General features: G+C 36.3%; 1 protein-coding gene across 1 annotated transcript in view; it reads right to left on the reverse strand.

The window, feature by feature from the left end:
* lrba (LPS-responsive vesicle trafficking, beach and anchor containing) overlaps nt 1-16852 on the reverse strand; it is a 283565-nt gene that overhangs the window by 166201 nt on the left and 100512 nt on the right. Inside the window, exons 34-35 of the mRNA XM_088633176.1 lie at nt 4133-4197; nt 2120-2228 (exon numbers count right to left, since the gene is read on the reverse strand). Of these exons, the coding sequence (XP_088489302.1) occupies nt 2120-2228; nt 4133-4197 (174 nt within the window). The remainder of the gene's footprint in view (nt 1-2119; nt 2229-4132; nt 4198-16852) is intronic.

The raw sequence follows: 16852 nt of genomic DNA on the forward strand, positions 1-16852 counted from the left end.
GCCAATTACAATGTACAATCTATCCTTTCTTATTTAATTTTATACCTATGACTGCACAACTTGCAGTGCATTATTTTTAGTTTATAAATATTTAAATTCTAAGAAAAAGAGATAAATATTTTTGAAGTGTGCACATTTACTTAAGCTAACAAAAAAGTCTAATCACTGTTGTTTCCAAAGCCAAAACATTCATTCAACCTGGAGTTACTTTCATGATACAGCTGAGAGAAAATGACTTATCTAGGAAAAAGAGAACCAGATGAGAAATGACACAAAAACGGATTCTAAACTCAACCAGAGGTGAAAGACGCTAATTTCTGGAGATTTCCTGTTGTGTTCATGTGTCTGTACTGCCTGCTTTGTCAATGTTTCAGATGACAGGCCCAGCCTCCATGTACGTGCAAAAAGCACATTTCATAGTCAACAGCGAAAAAGCATTCAGCTAATCAATGATGCCACGTTGTGCATGATGGTTCTGCATAAATCTGGAGCAAAAAAATGTCATTTCAATCCTCCTCTAATGACTATTGGTCAATGAACTGAACAGACTTGTATTTCATCTGTGTGCCTGAGCCTTCGGCACAATGAAAGTTGTGTGCTGTTACACAACAAGAGAATGACACTCAAGACTGCTCACAATAACACTCTGTAGAGAGTGGTAACAGACTATTTTAGAGGTGAATTGGCTGTTAGAAGCAAAAAGCTGCAACTCTACTAACGGCACATTTCCTCCAAAGGCTATGGTATCTCTTTAGTTCTTGTAAATTAAAAAGTACACATTTCTCTAAAGGTGTTAAAGAGAACAGTTAATACATGAAAAACTCCCACACACGGGGTCTTGCAAAACTCACACAGATACCAAAAAAGAAGCAGATGCTTTAGGCATTAGATCACAAGGTATTATTTTTAGCATCTGACATTTTATATTAAAATGTGAGTTTGCATATTGTACTGCATGATTTTTTCTGTTTTCTTAATTTAAAAAACATAACATCCTACAACATAACATAATATCCTTAGTAGTACATTTTTTCAAAAAGGCACTACCTTAAATCTTAGAAAAACCAGACTTTGTGCTCCAAAGTGAAAGTCTCCTGTTAGATAAAAAGATTTCTGTCAATCAGACTTCCAGCTCCGTCTACAGTTATAGTGTTTGGCTGGTTCTGTGGACTGAACACACTGAACTTTACATACGGATGCACAGGCGCCTTGGTTATATTCCTGTCACCAGGAATATACATCCCCAGTGGGAACAGAATCAACAGACCTACACAGGAGAGAAATCTATTCACTGAAATTAGAAGAAAAGGCATGCATTCATACTGTATTCTTTGCAACTAAAGCTGAATTTTTGTTAGTAAGAGAGTTGAGTTCTGGTGGACAAGCTGTAAGAGAAGCTGACAATCTGGAGACAAAGTCTTTTCAAGATATACAAACCATAATTTATAGGGATATCATTTCTCATTATTTTTTAATAACATTAATAGTTCGCTGGGATTACTAACATGCTGCCAACCCCAGCCTGTATTTCAACAGGCGACATAGAACAGGAATTCCAAGGTCAAGTACGCCAAATAAATTGCCTTGGTGAGTAATCTACACCTACAAATTTCACATTTTCTTCAATAATATTAAAGATAGAAGCAATTCATTTCTTGAAGGCAGGGAACACAAAAAAACAAGCCTGTCCTCAAGGGAGATACTTAAACTCACCAATAGATTTTAATAGTCCAGTGTGGCCTTTGAGATGGATTTCTGACTAAACCAGAGTTATTCTAAAGGAAACGACCAATAAAGTCTTTGGAAGCACCTCCCAGGAATGGAGACAAGCAAAGAAAGGGTTGTGACCTTTCACAACAGAATAATAAAATAAGCATTTCAAGTCTGCAGATACATTTGAGTTCTAGACTCAACTAGTTCACTGTCCTGCAGACAATGTCAGTTGGGCAACGGCTTTGGTCATAGTCCAACTTTAAGGAATATAAGCAGCATTTTCTGAAGGGATGTTCAATAAGCCCCCCTTGGAGCCTGTTTAAAGAACAGTCAAACATTCTTTTCCAGGGGAGTCCTGCCAATCCAGTGCTACCCTCTCCTTTCTCTCTCAACTGAGGGAGCCTACCTCAAATTCGGCATGCTTGTGTATGTCCTCAGCCCTCTGTCTGCTCAGGATGAACTCTGCCTCATTGGCCACTCTCACCAGGTGATCTTTCATTGTGTGACTCAGCAACCTGCAAGAGAAACGAACAGTCAATTAACTAAAAAGGTATGGTATTTTTCTGATTATAGTTCCCAAAAAGAGCTACATGCGGCGTTAGAGAACACATACAGTCTCAGATACCGGTTCAGATAAAGTAGCATGAACTGTAAACTAAAGTAAGTACAAAGATGAGTCCAGGGGTTCCATCTTATGCATGTAACACAAAATATTCCTGGCATTATGCTATTTGATTGGTTATTGTTCTTACTTTTTTCTAAATTGTTCTCATCATTACATTTTTGAAAGCAACATGGCCGATTTACACAAACCAGAAGAAGGCAGTAAGAAAAGTAACGGCTATTATGCGGACCACAAAAGAACTGCAAACTCCTGTAAGTGAAAGGCACAAAGAGACTGACGATTTCCCAATATTTCTTTATGACCAATGATTTAACGAATTTAAGCTTTCCATTAATTCTTCCTCATGTTAGAAACTTTTTTTCTTTCACTTGATTGCTCTTCCTTTTGAAAAGTATATATAACACGTATGTACAATGATCAATTACTTTTTTTTAACTGAAATGTCCCACTTCCTTGCAATATGGCTGTTTGTAGTTCGTATTTGTACTTCTTCTGTGTTTGTTGCACCTAACACTACAGACTTGTAGATTTCTATATGGAACACATTCAAAGAAAATACTTTAACATTTAACATTTCATCTAACGCGTTCAATACATGATAATAAAAGGAATCTCCGACATCTAAAAAGAGGCTAAACCAATCAAGAAAACAAATTGGCAGTGAGGAATTTAATAAACATGTCTACAATTGTCAAATTATGTTTGAAACATTTAAGAATGTGTGAAATTCAGGTATTGAACAGTAACTATTTTGGATAAATAACTAAAAGCTACTAAAATTATTGAAAAAAACAGATGACCTCGTACTAATCGCTTACAAGTCTGCAACACTAATTGATTTGTTAATGATATGTATCTGACACAGGAAGACCTCGGCTACTCCGCTACATGTGTGCGAAACCCCAGTGTTATCTGTACTAATGAAACATTAATCAAGGGCCAAATCCAGAACAGCCACTTTCCACCGGAGGTCAAGGCAGGTCAGGACCGTGCAAAGTGAAACAATAACAGGCCAGGTCTCTGCACTGTAACCTAACACTGGTGTTTCTCCTTGCTGGCACAGGGGAGCTGGGCGGGGAGCTGCTCAACCCCAGCTCCCCCCGGCCGCCGCTCCTGCCAGACCAGGCCATCAATAACGTCACTCCGCCGCCCCGCTTTCCTGCATTTCACTTTCTTTCTCTAACCAGGGACAGGGATCCCGTTACAGTAAACATCACAAATCACAGTCATTTTAGAAACAAAACTACACTTCCCGACAAAAGACCACACATATCTGTGAAACATACAACGTAGTCATTTCAGAAATTTGAGTGTTATTTGGAGATTTAAAGATATAATCACACAAATCCAACATAAAAGCAATTTCCTTTGGATATTGAATTAGGACTGCGGTATTTTATCACCTCTGTAATTTCTTTATCAGTTAGTCGTCCTTAGAATCAAATTAGTCACACAAACATGCACATATATTTACATATACTCCTCCGCACCAATCAAGAGTTGTCCTATTTTGGGAATTGAAAGAAAGTCTAAAGATTTCCCGAGTGTCATGGGGAGTCAAGGATCATGGCCCTGTCACCTGCTCTGTCATTCTGTCAGTGTCCCCATGGAGCAGACAGGTATTGATGGAGCCTTGAACTCTGAGACTGGACTCCCAGATCTTCTTTCCAAAACTCATTGATTTTTATTCAATATGGGTAAAAACGTTTGGGGCCTTGGGCAACTTATAAATTCAGAGAGCACAAAATGATGAAAAGGTGACTACAGGAGGTCGAAATCCCAAATTATAATTACCTCCCCTCATTGACGAGCTCAATAAAGGCTAGTCCAGCATTCTTTTGGATGGAGTTCTGCCATTCCTGTAAGAAAAAATAAAAATATTAAATTCAGGGTTCTCAGCACTTTGAGTGTCGTTACAATTGGATTTGTAAAAAAGAAACATGCTACATTTCACAAACTGGAATTCAAATTAAATAAACAAACATATGACCAAGAGAATGTCATAAAGGATTAGAAATATATGCTGGGAATCTTGCTTGTTGTGTGTCAGCTACAACCCTTTAGAGCCCCTTAAAAATACTAAAACTGCTTTGCAGAACAGACTTCAGACTTTTTTTTTAAGTATATTTTTTTAATACAGAACTGTTTTTGTTAGTGCTTTACATATTTTACAGTTGAGGACTTTTCAATTTATAAAATATTTGGAAAGTTAAATATTATTATTGTATACGGCATACATATACCATGGTTTATATTAAGGAAATTACTAAGTAAACACTTGTAATGAACACACTGGAGATTAAATCTTCAGATAAAATACTGATTATGAAGTCACAAGTAAGATGCATGTTTGCAGATGTTAAGATGGTAGTGGAGAACAAGGACGTATCGCTCATCAGCAATAACTGGAACTGGATTCCACATTGGTGAAGCACTGAATCACAAACTAACTGCTACAATCATCACCAATTAGGCATGGAGCTACTGAGCAAATCAGATCCAGGACTCAAGCACATTTCACAGGGTCTTTATAACAAGTGTTCACTTTCAACTGGTAAAGATAGAAGTTGCCAGAAACAAAAGTGAAAAATGCATTTATCATGATGCAACTCAGTATTTCTGCAGTTCATTAACAATTATTGAAAAGGGTGTTAGTCTAAACAATTTAATAAACCACAGCTGAGAGCAGCCTAAAGTGAGTTTTAATAGTTGTGAAAAAGGAGGTTAATGGTCATCATATTTCATGATCAGTTCAATATTTCATCACTTTATGCACCAGCCATCAGAAGAATAATAAAACAATGTGATACTCAGAGCGTATGAAGTTCTAACCTCTCCTTTTCCCTGGGGCACTGGAGGAAAACACATTAAAAACCTCAAAGAGCACACCAATGCAACAAAATAGCCTTAACACATAATTTAGAACTCTGAAGGACATCACTGCAAAGAAAAACCCACAGAGCCAATAATTTCAAATCTAAAATAATTTATAGTTAACTGAATATGATTTTCTCTTGTGATAAACAGCTACTAGATACAAGGCAGAAGACTTATTTTGCAAACCCACAGGTATTTAATACGTTGGGGGGGTGGTGGAAGCATGAAGTATAAAACAAAAATAAACAATTTTAAACTTTTGTTAACATCTCAAGTAGCCAGAAAAGTTCCACTGCATTTCCAGAAGTCTAAATTGTGCTTGAACGGGAAATTGAGCTGATATGTTTAACTCTTCACTTATCATTATTTCAGCTGATCGGAAGCACGTGTTTATATACATTGAGCGCAGCTTTGATAAACAATGATCGCCTTAGGATGTATGAGAAAGGGAAGCGTTACAATGGCAAGAGGAGAGGAGTGGTTCTGGGTAGTAGCTGGAGTTCACTCAACTCTGTATGTATATATACCCAGTCAAACTGCTTCCACTTGTACAAAACAAATGACCAGCAAGACCAGAAACTACATCAAGCTACCCCACCATTTGGAAGCTATTTTCACTAAGCACCATCCTATAATTCAGTATACGTATACACACAGAAATACACAATGCCTACATATATACAAACTATGTGGTTGAAATTACTGTGCTGCCTGGAAGGCTTCCAAAAATGAAGTGGTAACTATAGGCTCCTAAAAACCAATGGCTCATGTATTTAATTCCCACTTGAAAAAATTAAACAGTGGATAGGTTTTTCTTGGAATTTTACTTCAATGACTCCCATGAAACTATTGGCCCTTGTAATGGAGTGTACACTTCCTCTCAATTAGAAGACTGAAGACATCTTTCAGAACTCAACCTGAAGCAAGATGAGCAGGAAACCCTGGGATACACCTGCAGCTGACAGGCTGAGCAATCAGCTGCTGGCTCTTTGCAAGTATGGAAAAACAGTAGATTTAAAAAATGAAGTGATATTAAAATCTTTTTCACGTCAATCTCTTTTATGAGATTGGTATATACATATGCATATACATATTTCAAGAGTCATTATAATGATATTAAATATAACAAAAACATTAAACATTATAACTAAAACATACACTGAGTTCAGGCTTTTACAAAGAGATTATGTGAGAAAGACTTGTAAACAATTATCTAAAGGGCCCAATTTTACGTTTGTTGAAATATTTTGATTTACTGAACCAAATTGTAAATGGCATTGTTATGACTAGGGTTTTCGTATATGAAGATTGAAATTATATCCACACACCATAAAACCAACTTCACCTCAGATGTATTCAGATTGGCTTTACTGCAATTAACCCCATTTTGTATCTGAATCTGTAGGCATAAGAACAGATGCCAGTTTCAAACATAAGTTTTTTTTCAAAGAAATTAACTTTTGATTGATGGGCTTTAATTATGAGGCCCTTCTGATGAGCATGTAGATATGTCACCTCAACTATTTGCCCAGTCTTGTCTGCGTAAACACTTGGAGGAAGCAAGGGTCATAAACATAGTTTGTTCTTAACTAAAAAAAAATAGAAAGTTAATCTTCTCGTGACAATGAAGCCCGTCTTTTAGAAAAAAGTACTTTATTTGACAAAGCAATTATGATAAGCTTTGATCTTTTGTATCTAAACATCATCAAAAAACATTCCACCCTCCAATATTAGCAAACTGTCAAATTGCAGGTATCTTCCATATCGGAATAATTGGAACAGGCCAGGCAAGAAAGTTCTAAGGTAAATGGGACATTAGTTAAGCATTAAAACTGCAGTCAAAATAAAAAAAAACTCAAGTTATAATGATGGTTTCTTTTTTATTTAGTATCACACAAGCCACAGATTTTCAACCATTTAAAAAAGAGTATTGAAACAGTTTAGAATCGTTAAACTTAAAAAAAAACAAGCTGAAGTTTTCATATTTTTGCACTCAATATTACTGATTCCAATTAGAGCAGAATGAGCTGTCATTGGGGTTATTTGTCAAAACCTTTTAATAAGAGAAACGGTACTCATATTGGAAATTGCTCAACAAATTTGTTGAAAAAATGAAATATGTATGAATTGTTTAATAAAAGAGAAAATAGGGACCAGGGCACTTAGAACCTCCAGCAAAGTTGCAAAATAATTCTTAAAAAGCTGGTTAGATTCTGTTATATTTGCAGGCTTAATGATACCTGACAGAATTTACAATACACAAGGCCTTTAAATATCCTCCCCCTTAGGTGAAAAAACAAACCGTTAGTTCTGACCTTTCACCTTGTGTCTGATATCGCAAAGGATCCTCATCTCAGCCTCTTCAGACCCAATCTCACAGCCCTGGTGATCTTTCACCCTCCCCTTTGATCTAACTGAGCAGAGAGTGAGCTAGATCGAAACTGTGCCATAAAACACCAATTATACTCCCCAGAAAAGGATATCAAGAAGAAAATTACAAAGCACCTGCCTGTGGAAGGTGAAAATAGAATTAATCACGATATTAGCAACTACAAAAATGTCCCAGACAACATCCTATCAAAGGAACTTCACTGCTTATTGTTCTGCACTTTTAATTCAAGACATTTTAATTAGGAATGCTTAGACTTTTCATGTCTGCTATTTTCTCATTTCCAAGGTTATCCAGGGCCTATTATAAAAATTAACCATACATATGAACCTGGATAGACAAAGGACATGTTTTCTGCTTTTTTTTTACACACACACACACTTCAGAGCAAGGTCACCTAGATAAGTGAACTCTGCAAAGAGGGTAGGATCCTAAAGGATAATAAAGAAAAAGACAGCGATCTACAGCAAAATGGCTTTTCATTTGAAACTCTATCTTTATCAAAGAATTACCACTACATTAAAATAAAAAGCTGATCAAGCGCTCTGCTAACATCCTTGTGGGCTCCCTTAAGCAAAAAAAAAAACACTGCCAATAGGTCCAGATTCTTGCTTAATAAGTCTTCCTACCACAAATCATCATTTTGTCAAGCGAACCACTGTAACCCCATTTTGCAGCGGCACTCAAGATCTGGGAAGTCTTTTCTTAATCAAACAGAGGTGCTTGAGTTTGACTGGGGTGATAAAAAGATTCCCTGTCCAACAAGGCTAGGAGACCACAACAGATGACTGTCATTAAAACCTTCTTACAAGCTATATGCATGGGTGCTGCGTAAATGCATCCTATTAGTTCGTGGTCAGTGTGTTTGGCAACTCCAGCACCAAGACAAATGACAGTGGTGCCCTAAAAGGCTTGACAGGAAACCCACAGGGAACGTCCACAGCTTGGCAAGAAGAAGTGAGGATCTGTTCAGAGCCGATAGCTCCAGGGGAAAGCCTGTTTCCCACCATGAAGCTGAATTATTTTCATGTTAACTTTAAAATTAACAATCAAACTAAACCAAGCAGGAGCAATTCTAAGTTTTTTTTTTTGGGGGGGGGGGGGGGTAAAAACAGCCATCTCATTTGCTGGAACAAATTGAATCAATGTTGGCAAACCAATACATGACCTGCCTTTTCTTTCATCTTGCTGAAGTGGAGATGGATAGAGTAGTATTCAAATACTAATTATGTCACACTGCGTTATGCTATTTTCTGCATGAAGCCTATATTTACTTTCAGAATAAATATCCTGACACTTTGCAATTCACAAAATACAGAAGTATAAAGTTGCAGTACCTTTCACGATTTTTCACAATTTCATCAAACAAAAAAAGGTACATTTAGAGGCTTTCCTTCATCCTTCAATCAGTAAAGGACAGTAGTTTTACAGAACCGGATGCCCCTTCTCAGCCAGGAGCTGACTGGACTCTTGTTTAGTCTCATGTTGATTAGGTCTGCAGCACCTTTAGTGAACATTATATGGATACTGATTACAACCACTTTGATCTGGTTTGATGCACAAGGAGAAATAAAGTTTCAGACAGGGGAGACCTTAATATTAGAAAATGCAGGTTCACTTAAATCAAACACTGCTAAGTATGTAAATTGGAACAGTTGTGTTTTATTTAGCCTTGGCGTATCTCTATAGTATATTTGCAAAATATAATGTACTATTTTTGATGGATGGGAAACAGTTTAGTTTCTGGCAGCTTTCAAATTGATGGTTTCCTTTACAAAACATAACACAAGAAAATAAAAGATTAGAATTCCCTTCCACTAGCAAGTCCTGCAGCAAATTTAAATTTGAAAGTCAAATGAAACTGGAAAACTGGAAATTCATCAGATAATCAATGGAAGGAAAAGGGTAAACAAAAATACAGTAATTACCATTTTTGGGATTATATTAATACAATAATTAAATTAATTATTACTGTAACATTTTGTAATACATACAAAATCTAAATGCAGAAAGAAAACACGTACTGTATTATGCAGTTTATTAAGGGCAAACTTAACATCCTATTTAAACTTAATATCCTATTTACCTCTTTAATATGCAGCTGCTTTAACTTAGACCTTTTGTGGATAGTAATGTTTCAACTAACAGAAAATGTGAAAATAAGTGTTTGTTTTTTTTATTATTTTGTTTCATTTTAAATCAGGAACTGCCCTAATCCTTTTGGGTTCCTATGTCTCAGAGTCAGAGAGGATCACACAACAAACCAGAACCGCAGAAGTTCAAGTCTATATGGCACACTGAACTTCCAGAATGTCAAATTTCAGTAAAAACCATTGACCTTTTAAGAACTCCTGAATAGTTTATGATATACAAAGCATTCTTATAACTAAGCTATAGCATAAAACCCTACATGCTTGAATCATATTCCTCTTTACACTGTCTTGTCTATACTAAGATCCAAGTAATTTTCTTTTTGTTTACATTCATCTGGATTCCCTAGTATTTTAAAACTAATATCCAGTTTCTGAACAATATATAATGCACCATGAAAAATTTCTCAGAAACCTTTGTTTTGTCGATCATGAAAAACAGACAATTGAAATATTAGAAGTATGTTAACAATTAAAATGTATAATCGCAGAACTATAGCCCTACTATCAAAATTGAGTTTTGCCTCTTTCCTCAGAAAAGAAAGCTTTGGAGAGCTTTGTCTCTTGAAATGGAGATCAAACATTAAAATCAACAAATTGAACAACAAAAAATAACCTTCACAAAGCACATGCTTGAATTTCACCAAATCCTTTCAGGGTCTCAACTGAAATAAGTGAACTAACAGAACTGACTAACCTGACCTTCAAACTGATAGCATTTCTGCCATATGATACACATGAAACATTCATATATTTTTATATTTCGAAACTACTCATTTTGACTAATTTTCTAAGTTCCTTTTTATTCCTCCGCGAGCCCCCGTGTCTACAGTGCACATTCACAAGTTTGCATTAAGTATATATAGACTATTCAACAAAACAATTCTCAGCTTAACCAGACATTCTATTCAGGAAGCTGGTCGATATACAGTATTTAACCTTACATTTCCAAACCATTACATATAGAACCTGAAAAAGAAATTTGCCATTTCTGCAATTTTTAAATACTGTTATATATTTTAATGTTTACATCTTCTCCATAGTGCAGATATTTAGCAGAAGATAAGATTCAAAAGTATTTTGTTTTTCAAATGACTGAAGTTGCCAGTCTTTATTCTCTCTTCATATCACAATGACATCCGACAGCCCTGTTAGGTATGTAGTAATTGTTGATATGATTCGCACAGCACTTAACTAAGTCACAACTTGCACTGGTCGAGATGTTATCTTGTCAAAAGAAAATAAGCATTTTGAAGAAATGTTCCCCTAGTGCGTCAAAAAAGTAATTCCTATATACATAAATGTAATAAAGAGAACAAATATTTATTTTCCTACATCCTTGTAGAATTAAGATAAAAATATAAAACACAAATGAGATGTCCAATCGCCCAAGGCACTTAAAACTTAAAAAAAACTATATGCCTATTAAGAATTCCTCCATCTCCTCAAATAATTATTCATTGTAAATCTCAGATTCCCAAAATGTGCACTGTGGCTGAACTATGAATTTCTCTGGATACTTGAAATTGTTATAGAAACATCAATCTGTTGTTGAAGTAAACCTCTTAGCACTTCGATTTTTTGTTACTACTTCTGAAAGAAACATGAGTATATATAAATTGCATTATAAATGATATACGCGGCTCACAAGCAATGCACAAAAGTGTGATGGCAAGAAACAATTTTAATTTAGTATATTAAATATTATATTTGTTGACAGTGTTTTAGAGTTTAACATGAGCCTGTCTTAGCTCTCAAAAAAAATCAGAAAATGTCATGTTTTGCCCACCAGACGTTTTTTTAGTGGAATCATAGCTTTGTCTTTGTATAAATAACAGAAATTCTGACCATTCTTATTCTCCATCCAAAGTCATGCAGCCAAACTGTAAAACAGTTGGGTGCCAAATTTAAACATACTTTATTTTAGGAGTTCTCTGCCCTCCTAGGCCTACTTCCTGTCAGGAAGAGCTCCATTTCACCGCATAACTCTGATCAGCAGGGAGCTTGGAGAATTAAGTACCAGTTGATATTACTTTGTTTTTGATTTCTCACACTGGAGAATATTGCTCAAAGAATTTACTGTGAAATCAGCATGATGTTATCCTTCAGACTAGACAATCGAGACACAGTGTAGCTCTGTATGTGCCCCATTCCTTTGAAATAAAAGAGAAAATCCACTTACATTGCACTGATCTTGAACCTTGTATGTGTGTTTTTCTAAACTGCAGGGTGTCACTCTGGCTGTGTAGAAGACGAGAAACTATTCGACCTGAGTTACAGTACATTCCTCACTCCATAAAGTTACTTAGCTCCTTCTTTTCGCCAGAAGATGTCTGGTTTCTGCACACTGCTCTCTCACCAGGAAATTTGAAACAATATAAAAGAAATGCTGTTCCAAAATTACATATTTTATTGACAGATAGTTTCATGAACAGAGAGTTAGCTTTGTCTATAACGGGACTCCCTTGAGCCTGTTGCGTTAGTTTTTATTTTTTTCATCCTTAAAGGTTTAATAACAGGAAAACTGATTACTAAATAACTATTTTATACTTCCAACAAAAATAAACACGTACTTTGCATTATTCAGACTAATGTACCTAAATAAATGAAGCAATAATACACCGAAAAGCACAGTTAATATAGAAAACAAGAATGGAAGGTCCATTAGTTCATCTCCAATGGTCTTGCTTGCTTTGAACATAGTCCAAAACCCTCTTAAACTAAGCACAAAGATTTTGGAAGAGGTTTTATGAGTGTAATTACAAATTTTACGTCAATTTCTGTTCAAATATTGTAAAAAGCAGATCTGCAATTTGTTGGAACATAGTTCAGACTGATCCAAAGGCTACAGGAACAGCAACAGGACACCGACACTACTGACCTGTGAGTAACAAAAAGTAGGCGCATCAAACTAAAAAAGTGAAAAAAAGAAACAAAAAGCAAGTGGTGTTCATCTGTTAGACATAAACATCACAAAGGATTTCTCACTGTCAGACCTTAGTATTTCTAACTCTGAAGTACTGACTCTAAAGGTGCAGTAACTGAATGCTTGCTGTTAATGGTAGGTTAAACTCTGTGCCCTTACTACTCTCTATTTTTGGCCTAGAGGTCAAGGGGCAAGAAAAGCCAAGTACTTTGGGAAGTCAGTCTTCTCTATCCCTTCAGTAGAAAACGTAACCATCTGTTAAACAGGTTAACTCTAGCTTCAACCAAACCCCAAGTGCAGATTCAGTGATATGCTGAACCGCACGCTGAATCTCTTCAAACACTTCAATGCTAGAGGCATTCACTTCTCAAAGCTATGTGAAATGTTTCTCAATATGCATTATTCATGCACAAGAATTCTCTAGCATATTTCTCTTCGAAAAGCAACTGCATGCTTGAAAACTTAATGAAACAGTACAGAGGTTAGAAGTGATGCCTTGCACTAAAACTGAACTCTGAGATTTAATGCAAAATGAACACAAGCTGAAAAGGTATGGATCCAAAAGAAGACTTGTCCCACTGAGTATGAGTTGGTTATAGTACAATTCTAAGAAAAGGATTCAGTCCATCTTGCTCTTGTGGAAGTTAAGTACCTAAGTGAATCTAAAATTGTGTCCAGTCATTTCTTAAAATAACTTAATGTCCGTGCCTTAACCACTGGGCTGGGAGGCCTATAACAGAGACCCTTTGTGTAGAGAAGCATTTCCTATTTTCCATCTTAAATTAACTCTTGGTTATTTTCCAGTTGTGACTGTTCTTCTTCCACTTCTGAGAGTGACCTACTGTAGTCTACTGTAGACCCTATCCATACTCCTTTAGGATGTTTTATACTGATAGATGAAATCTCCCCTCAATCTGCTGTGTTCTAGACTGAAGAGATTTAGCTAATTTAACCTGTGTATGAAAATCCCCCGAGACCAGGAACAGATCTGGTTATTCTTCTTTGAACTCCTAGGATGTAATAATATGCTTTTTGTGGTTTGGCAAGCAGAGCAGGAACACTGTTTTTACCAGTGAGGCCTTACCAATGCATAGTAAAACTTGAGCATAACTTCCATGGATTTAAGTTTCACTTTTGGCTTTATTCCTGTAATGCATTGCTTTTTGAAGTTCATAACACATGCAATATGTATAGTGTACTGTATGTTCCCACTTCCTGTAAAGCACTTAACGTAAGCACTTTAAATTTATTTTGCTAAGATTCTGCAGAAAACCATGATTTTTTTTTTGTTAATGTTTCCGATTGCCTTTTCTCCCATTTTTCCAAAACATTTGCATATTTAGCTAATTTGGTATCTATACCAGAACCTTTGCAAAGCTAACACAGAGATCAGGAAGAGAGCAGGCCTATAACATTTCCCTGTGGTTCACCACAACAGGTGAACTATATCAACCACATACATGTGAATTTATGTATTCACCATCACGACATTTGTGTGCAAAACTGTGTGAAGTGGCCTTGGTATTAATCAGTTTAGATCATGGTTGACGGCTATACAAATAGGAAGAGGATTGTAAAAGCATGGCCAAATATAGGAATGAATGTCCACCATCAAGATTCTCTTTCTCAACCTCAGTTCACAAAAGCAGCATCCATAGTGCAATAAGCACTACAAGCTAGTCTTCCAGCTGTTCAGTCTTTCTCCTTGAAAGTCTAGGCTCCGAGACTAAACTTAAATTTAGAAAGAAGGCTTGCAGTCTTAATTGTTTTTCTTGAAAAAAACATTTAATTTTTGAAGTATCCACTAGACTAAAGTAATTTTGCTCTATTTTGCATTTAATTGGTATGGGAAGGAGTTTTTTGTATAATAATGGTTCCATCTCTCCTTATAATGATTTTTTCTCCTTTGGACACTACTAGGATCTATTTGTAATCAAGAGACATTGGTGGTACAGACACTTACTGATGACTGTCTCTTAAATTTACACCTGTTGCTTTACTCTGAAACCATGCTGTGCTTAGAACAAAGATAGCACATGACGATGTTTTCTTCAGCTATAGACAGAAGCAGTTTTGGAAATTTGCTTCCTAGGTAAATTCAGGAGCTCATTTTTAATTTTAGATTTATTTACAGTGCAGTCCGTAAGTATTTGGACAGTGACACAATATTTCTTGTTTTGGCTCTGTATTTGAAATGAAACAACGACTATGAGGTGACAGTGCAGAATGTCAGCTTTAATTTGAGGGTATTTATGTCTATATTGGATGAACCATACAGGAATCACAGCCTTTTTTATACATAGTCCTCCCATTTTAGGGGATCAAAAGTAATTGGACAATTGGCTGCTCGGTTGTTTCTTGGCCAGCTCTGTGTTATTGAATCATTAGTTCATGCACAAAAGAGCTAACAGAAGATCTAGAGTTGATTCTAGATGTGGCATTTGCACCTGGAGTCTGCTGCTCTTGTCTCTCAACATGAGGACTAAGTGTTAATGCCATTAAAGCGGGCCATCATGAGGCTGAAAAATCAGAATAAATCAATCAGAGACATAGCCAAAACATTAGGTGTGTCAAAATCAACTGTTTTGTACATCGTTAAAAAGCAAGAATGCACTGGTGAGCTTAGCAATAGCAAAAGACCTGGAAGACCACAGAAGACTATGGTAGTGGACCGAAGAACAATTTCAATCATGAAGAAAAAACTCTTTTCGACTGTTGAACAGCAAGAACCAAGTTGATCTGTTGAACAGATCAGGAACACTCTCCAGGATGTAGGTATACAGTAGATGTGTCAAAGACTACCATTAAGAGAAGAACACATCAGTATAATCTCAGAGGGTGCCCCACAAGTTGCAAAACACTGGTAAGAAAGGCCACAGAAAGGCTTTTGCTAAAAAGTACATAAAAAAAGAGTTCAGGGATAAAGCCTTATGGACAGATGAGACGAAGATGAACCTGTACCAGAGTGATGGAAAGAGGAAAGTATGAAACTGCTCATGATCCAAAGCATACCACCTCACCTGTGAAACATGGTGGAGGTAGTGTCATGGCTTGGGCATGTACAGTTATGTTTGCCAGTGGAAGTAGCTCACTTGTCTTTACTGATGATGTGACTGCAGTCACCAGCAGCAGGATGAATTCTGAAGTGTACAGAAGTATCTTATCTGCTCAGATCCAACCAACTGCTTTAAAACTCATTGGATGGCGCTTCACCTTGCAGCAAGACAATGACCCCTAACATACTGCTAAACCAACTTTGGATTTTTGCAGGGCCAAAAAGTGGAATGTTTTTGACTGGCCAAGACAATCACCCGCCCTGAATCCCATTGAGCATGCATTTCACTTACTGAAGACTGAAAGCAAAAAGCCCCCGAAACAAGCAGGAACTGAAAATAGCAGAATTACAGGCCTGGTAGGGCATCACCAGGAACGATACCCAATGTCTGGTGATGTCTATCACAGACATCAGGCAGTCATGAACTGCAAAGGATTTGCAAACCTGCCAAATTTTATTTAAGATTATGTTAATGAGTCCAATGACTTTTAGTCCCATGAAATGGGGGGACTATGTATAAAAAGGGCTGTGATTCCTATATGGTTAACCCAATATAGATGTAAATACCCCTGAATTAAAGCTGACATTCTGCATTTTAACCTCATAGTCATTGTTTTCAAATCAAATGTGCTGGAGAAGAGTCAAAACAAGAAAGAATTGTGTCATTGTCCAAATACTTATGGATGGCATTGTACATCCCCCATTTATTGCAAATGGTGTCTAAGCTTGACATGTCTAGAGGAGCTGCCAATTTGTAATAAATATACTGAAACAATCACAAATGCAATATATATAAGCTACATGTTAGAAATATAAACAGAAAACTAAATTACCTAAGAAAGGAAAGCATAATTTCAAATAAAAGAAAACCTTTCATCCAGCCAATTTTGGTCCACATGACATAAATTTCCCAAATATGAGCCCTTAATTTAAATTTAAGCATCGATAGATTGCCTCGTTCTGTTTTAGGGATACTATTTCCTTCATTAAATCAACTGATTAAAAATGTTCCGCCCTTCTAATGTATGGTGATGATGAAATTCTGAAGTTTACCTTAAATTAAAACAGGAAAAAGAAGCATTAGATTCTGCCTAAATATTTAACACAAGGCACTATT

Source organism: Lepisosteus platostomus, chromosome 1, assembly GCF_059453375.1.
Source record: "Lepisosteus platostomus isolate fLepPlt1 chromosome 1, fLepPlt1.hap1, whole genome shotgun sequence".
Taxonomy (NCBI): Eukaryota; Metazoa; Chordata; class Actinopteri; order Semionotiformes; family Lepisosteidae; genus Lepisosteus; species Lepisosteus platostomus.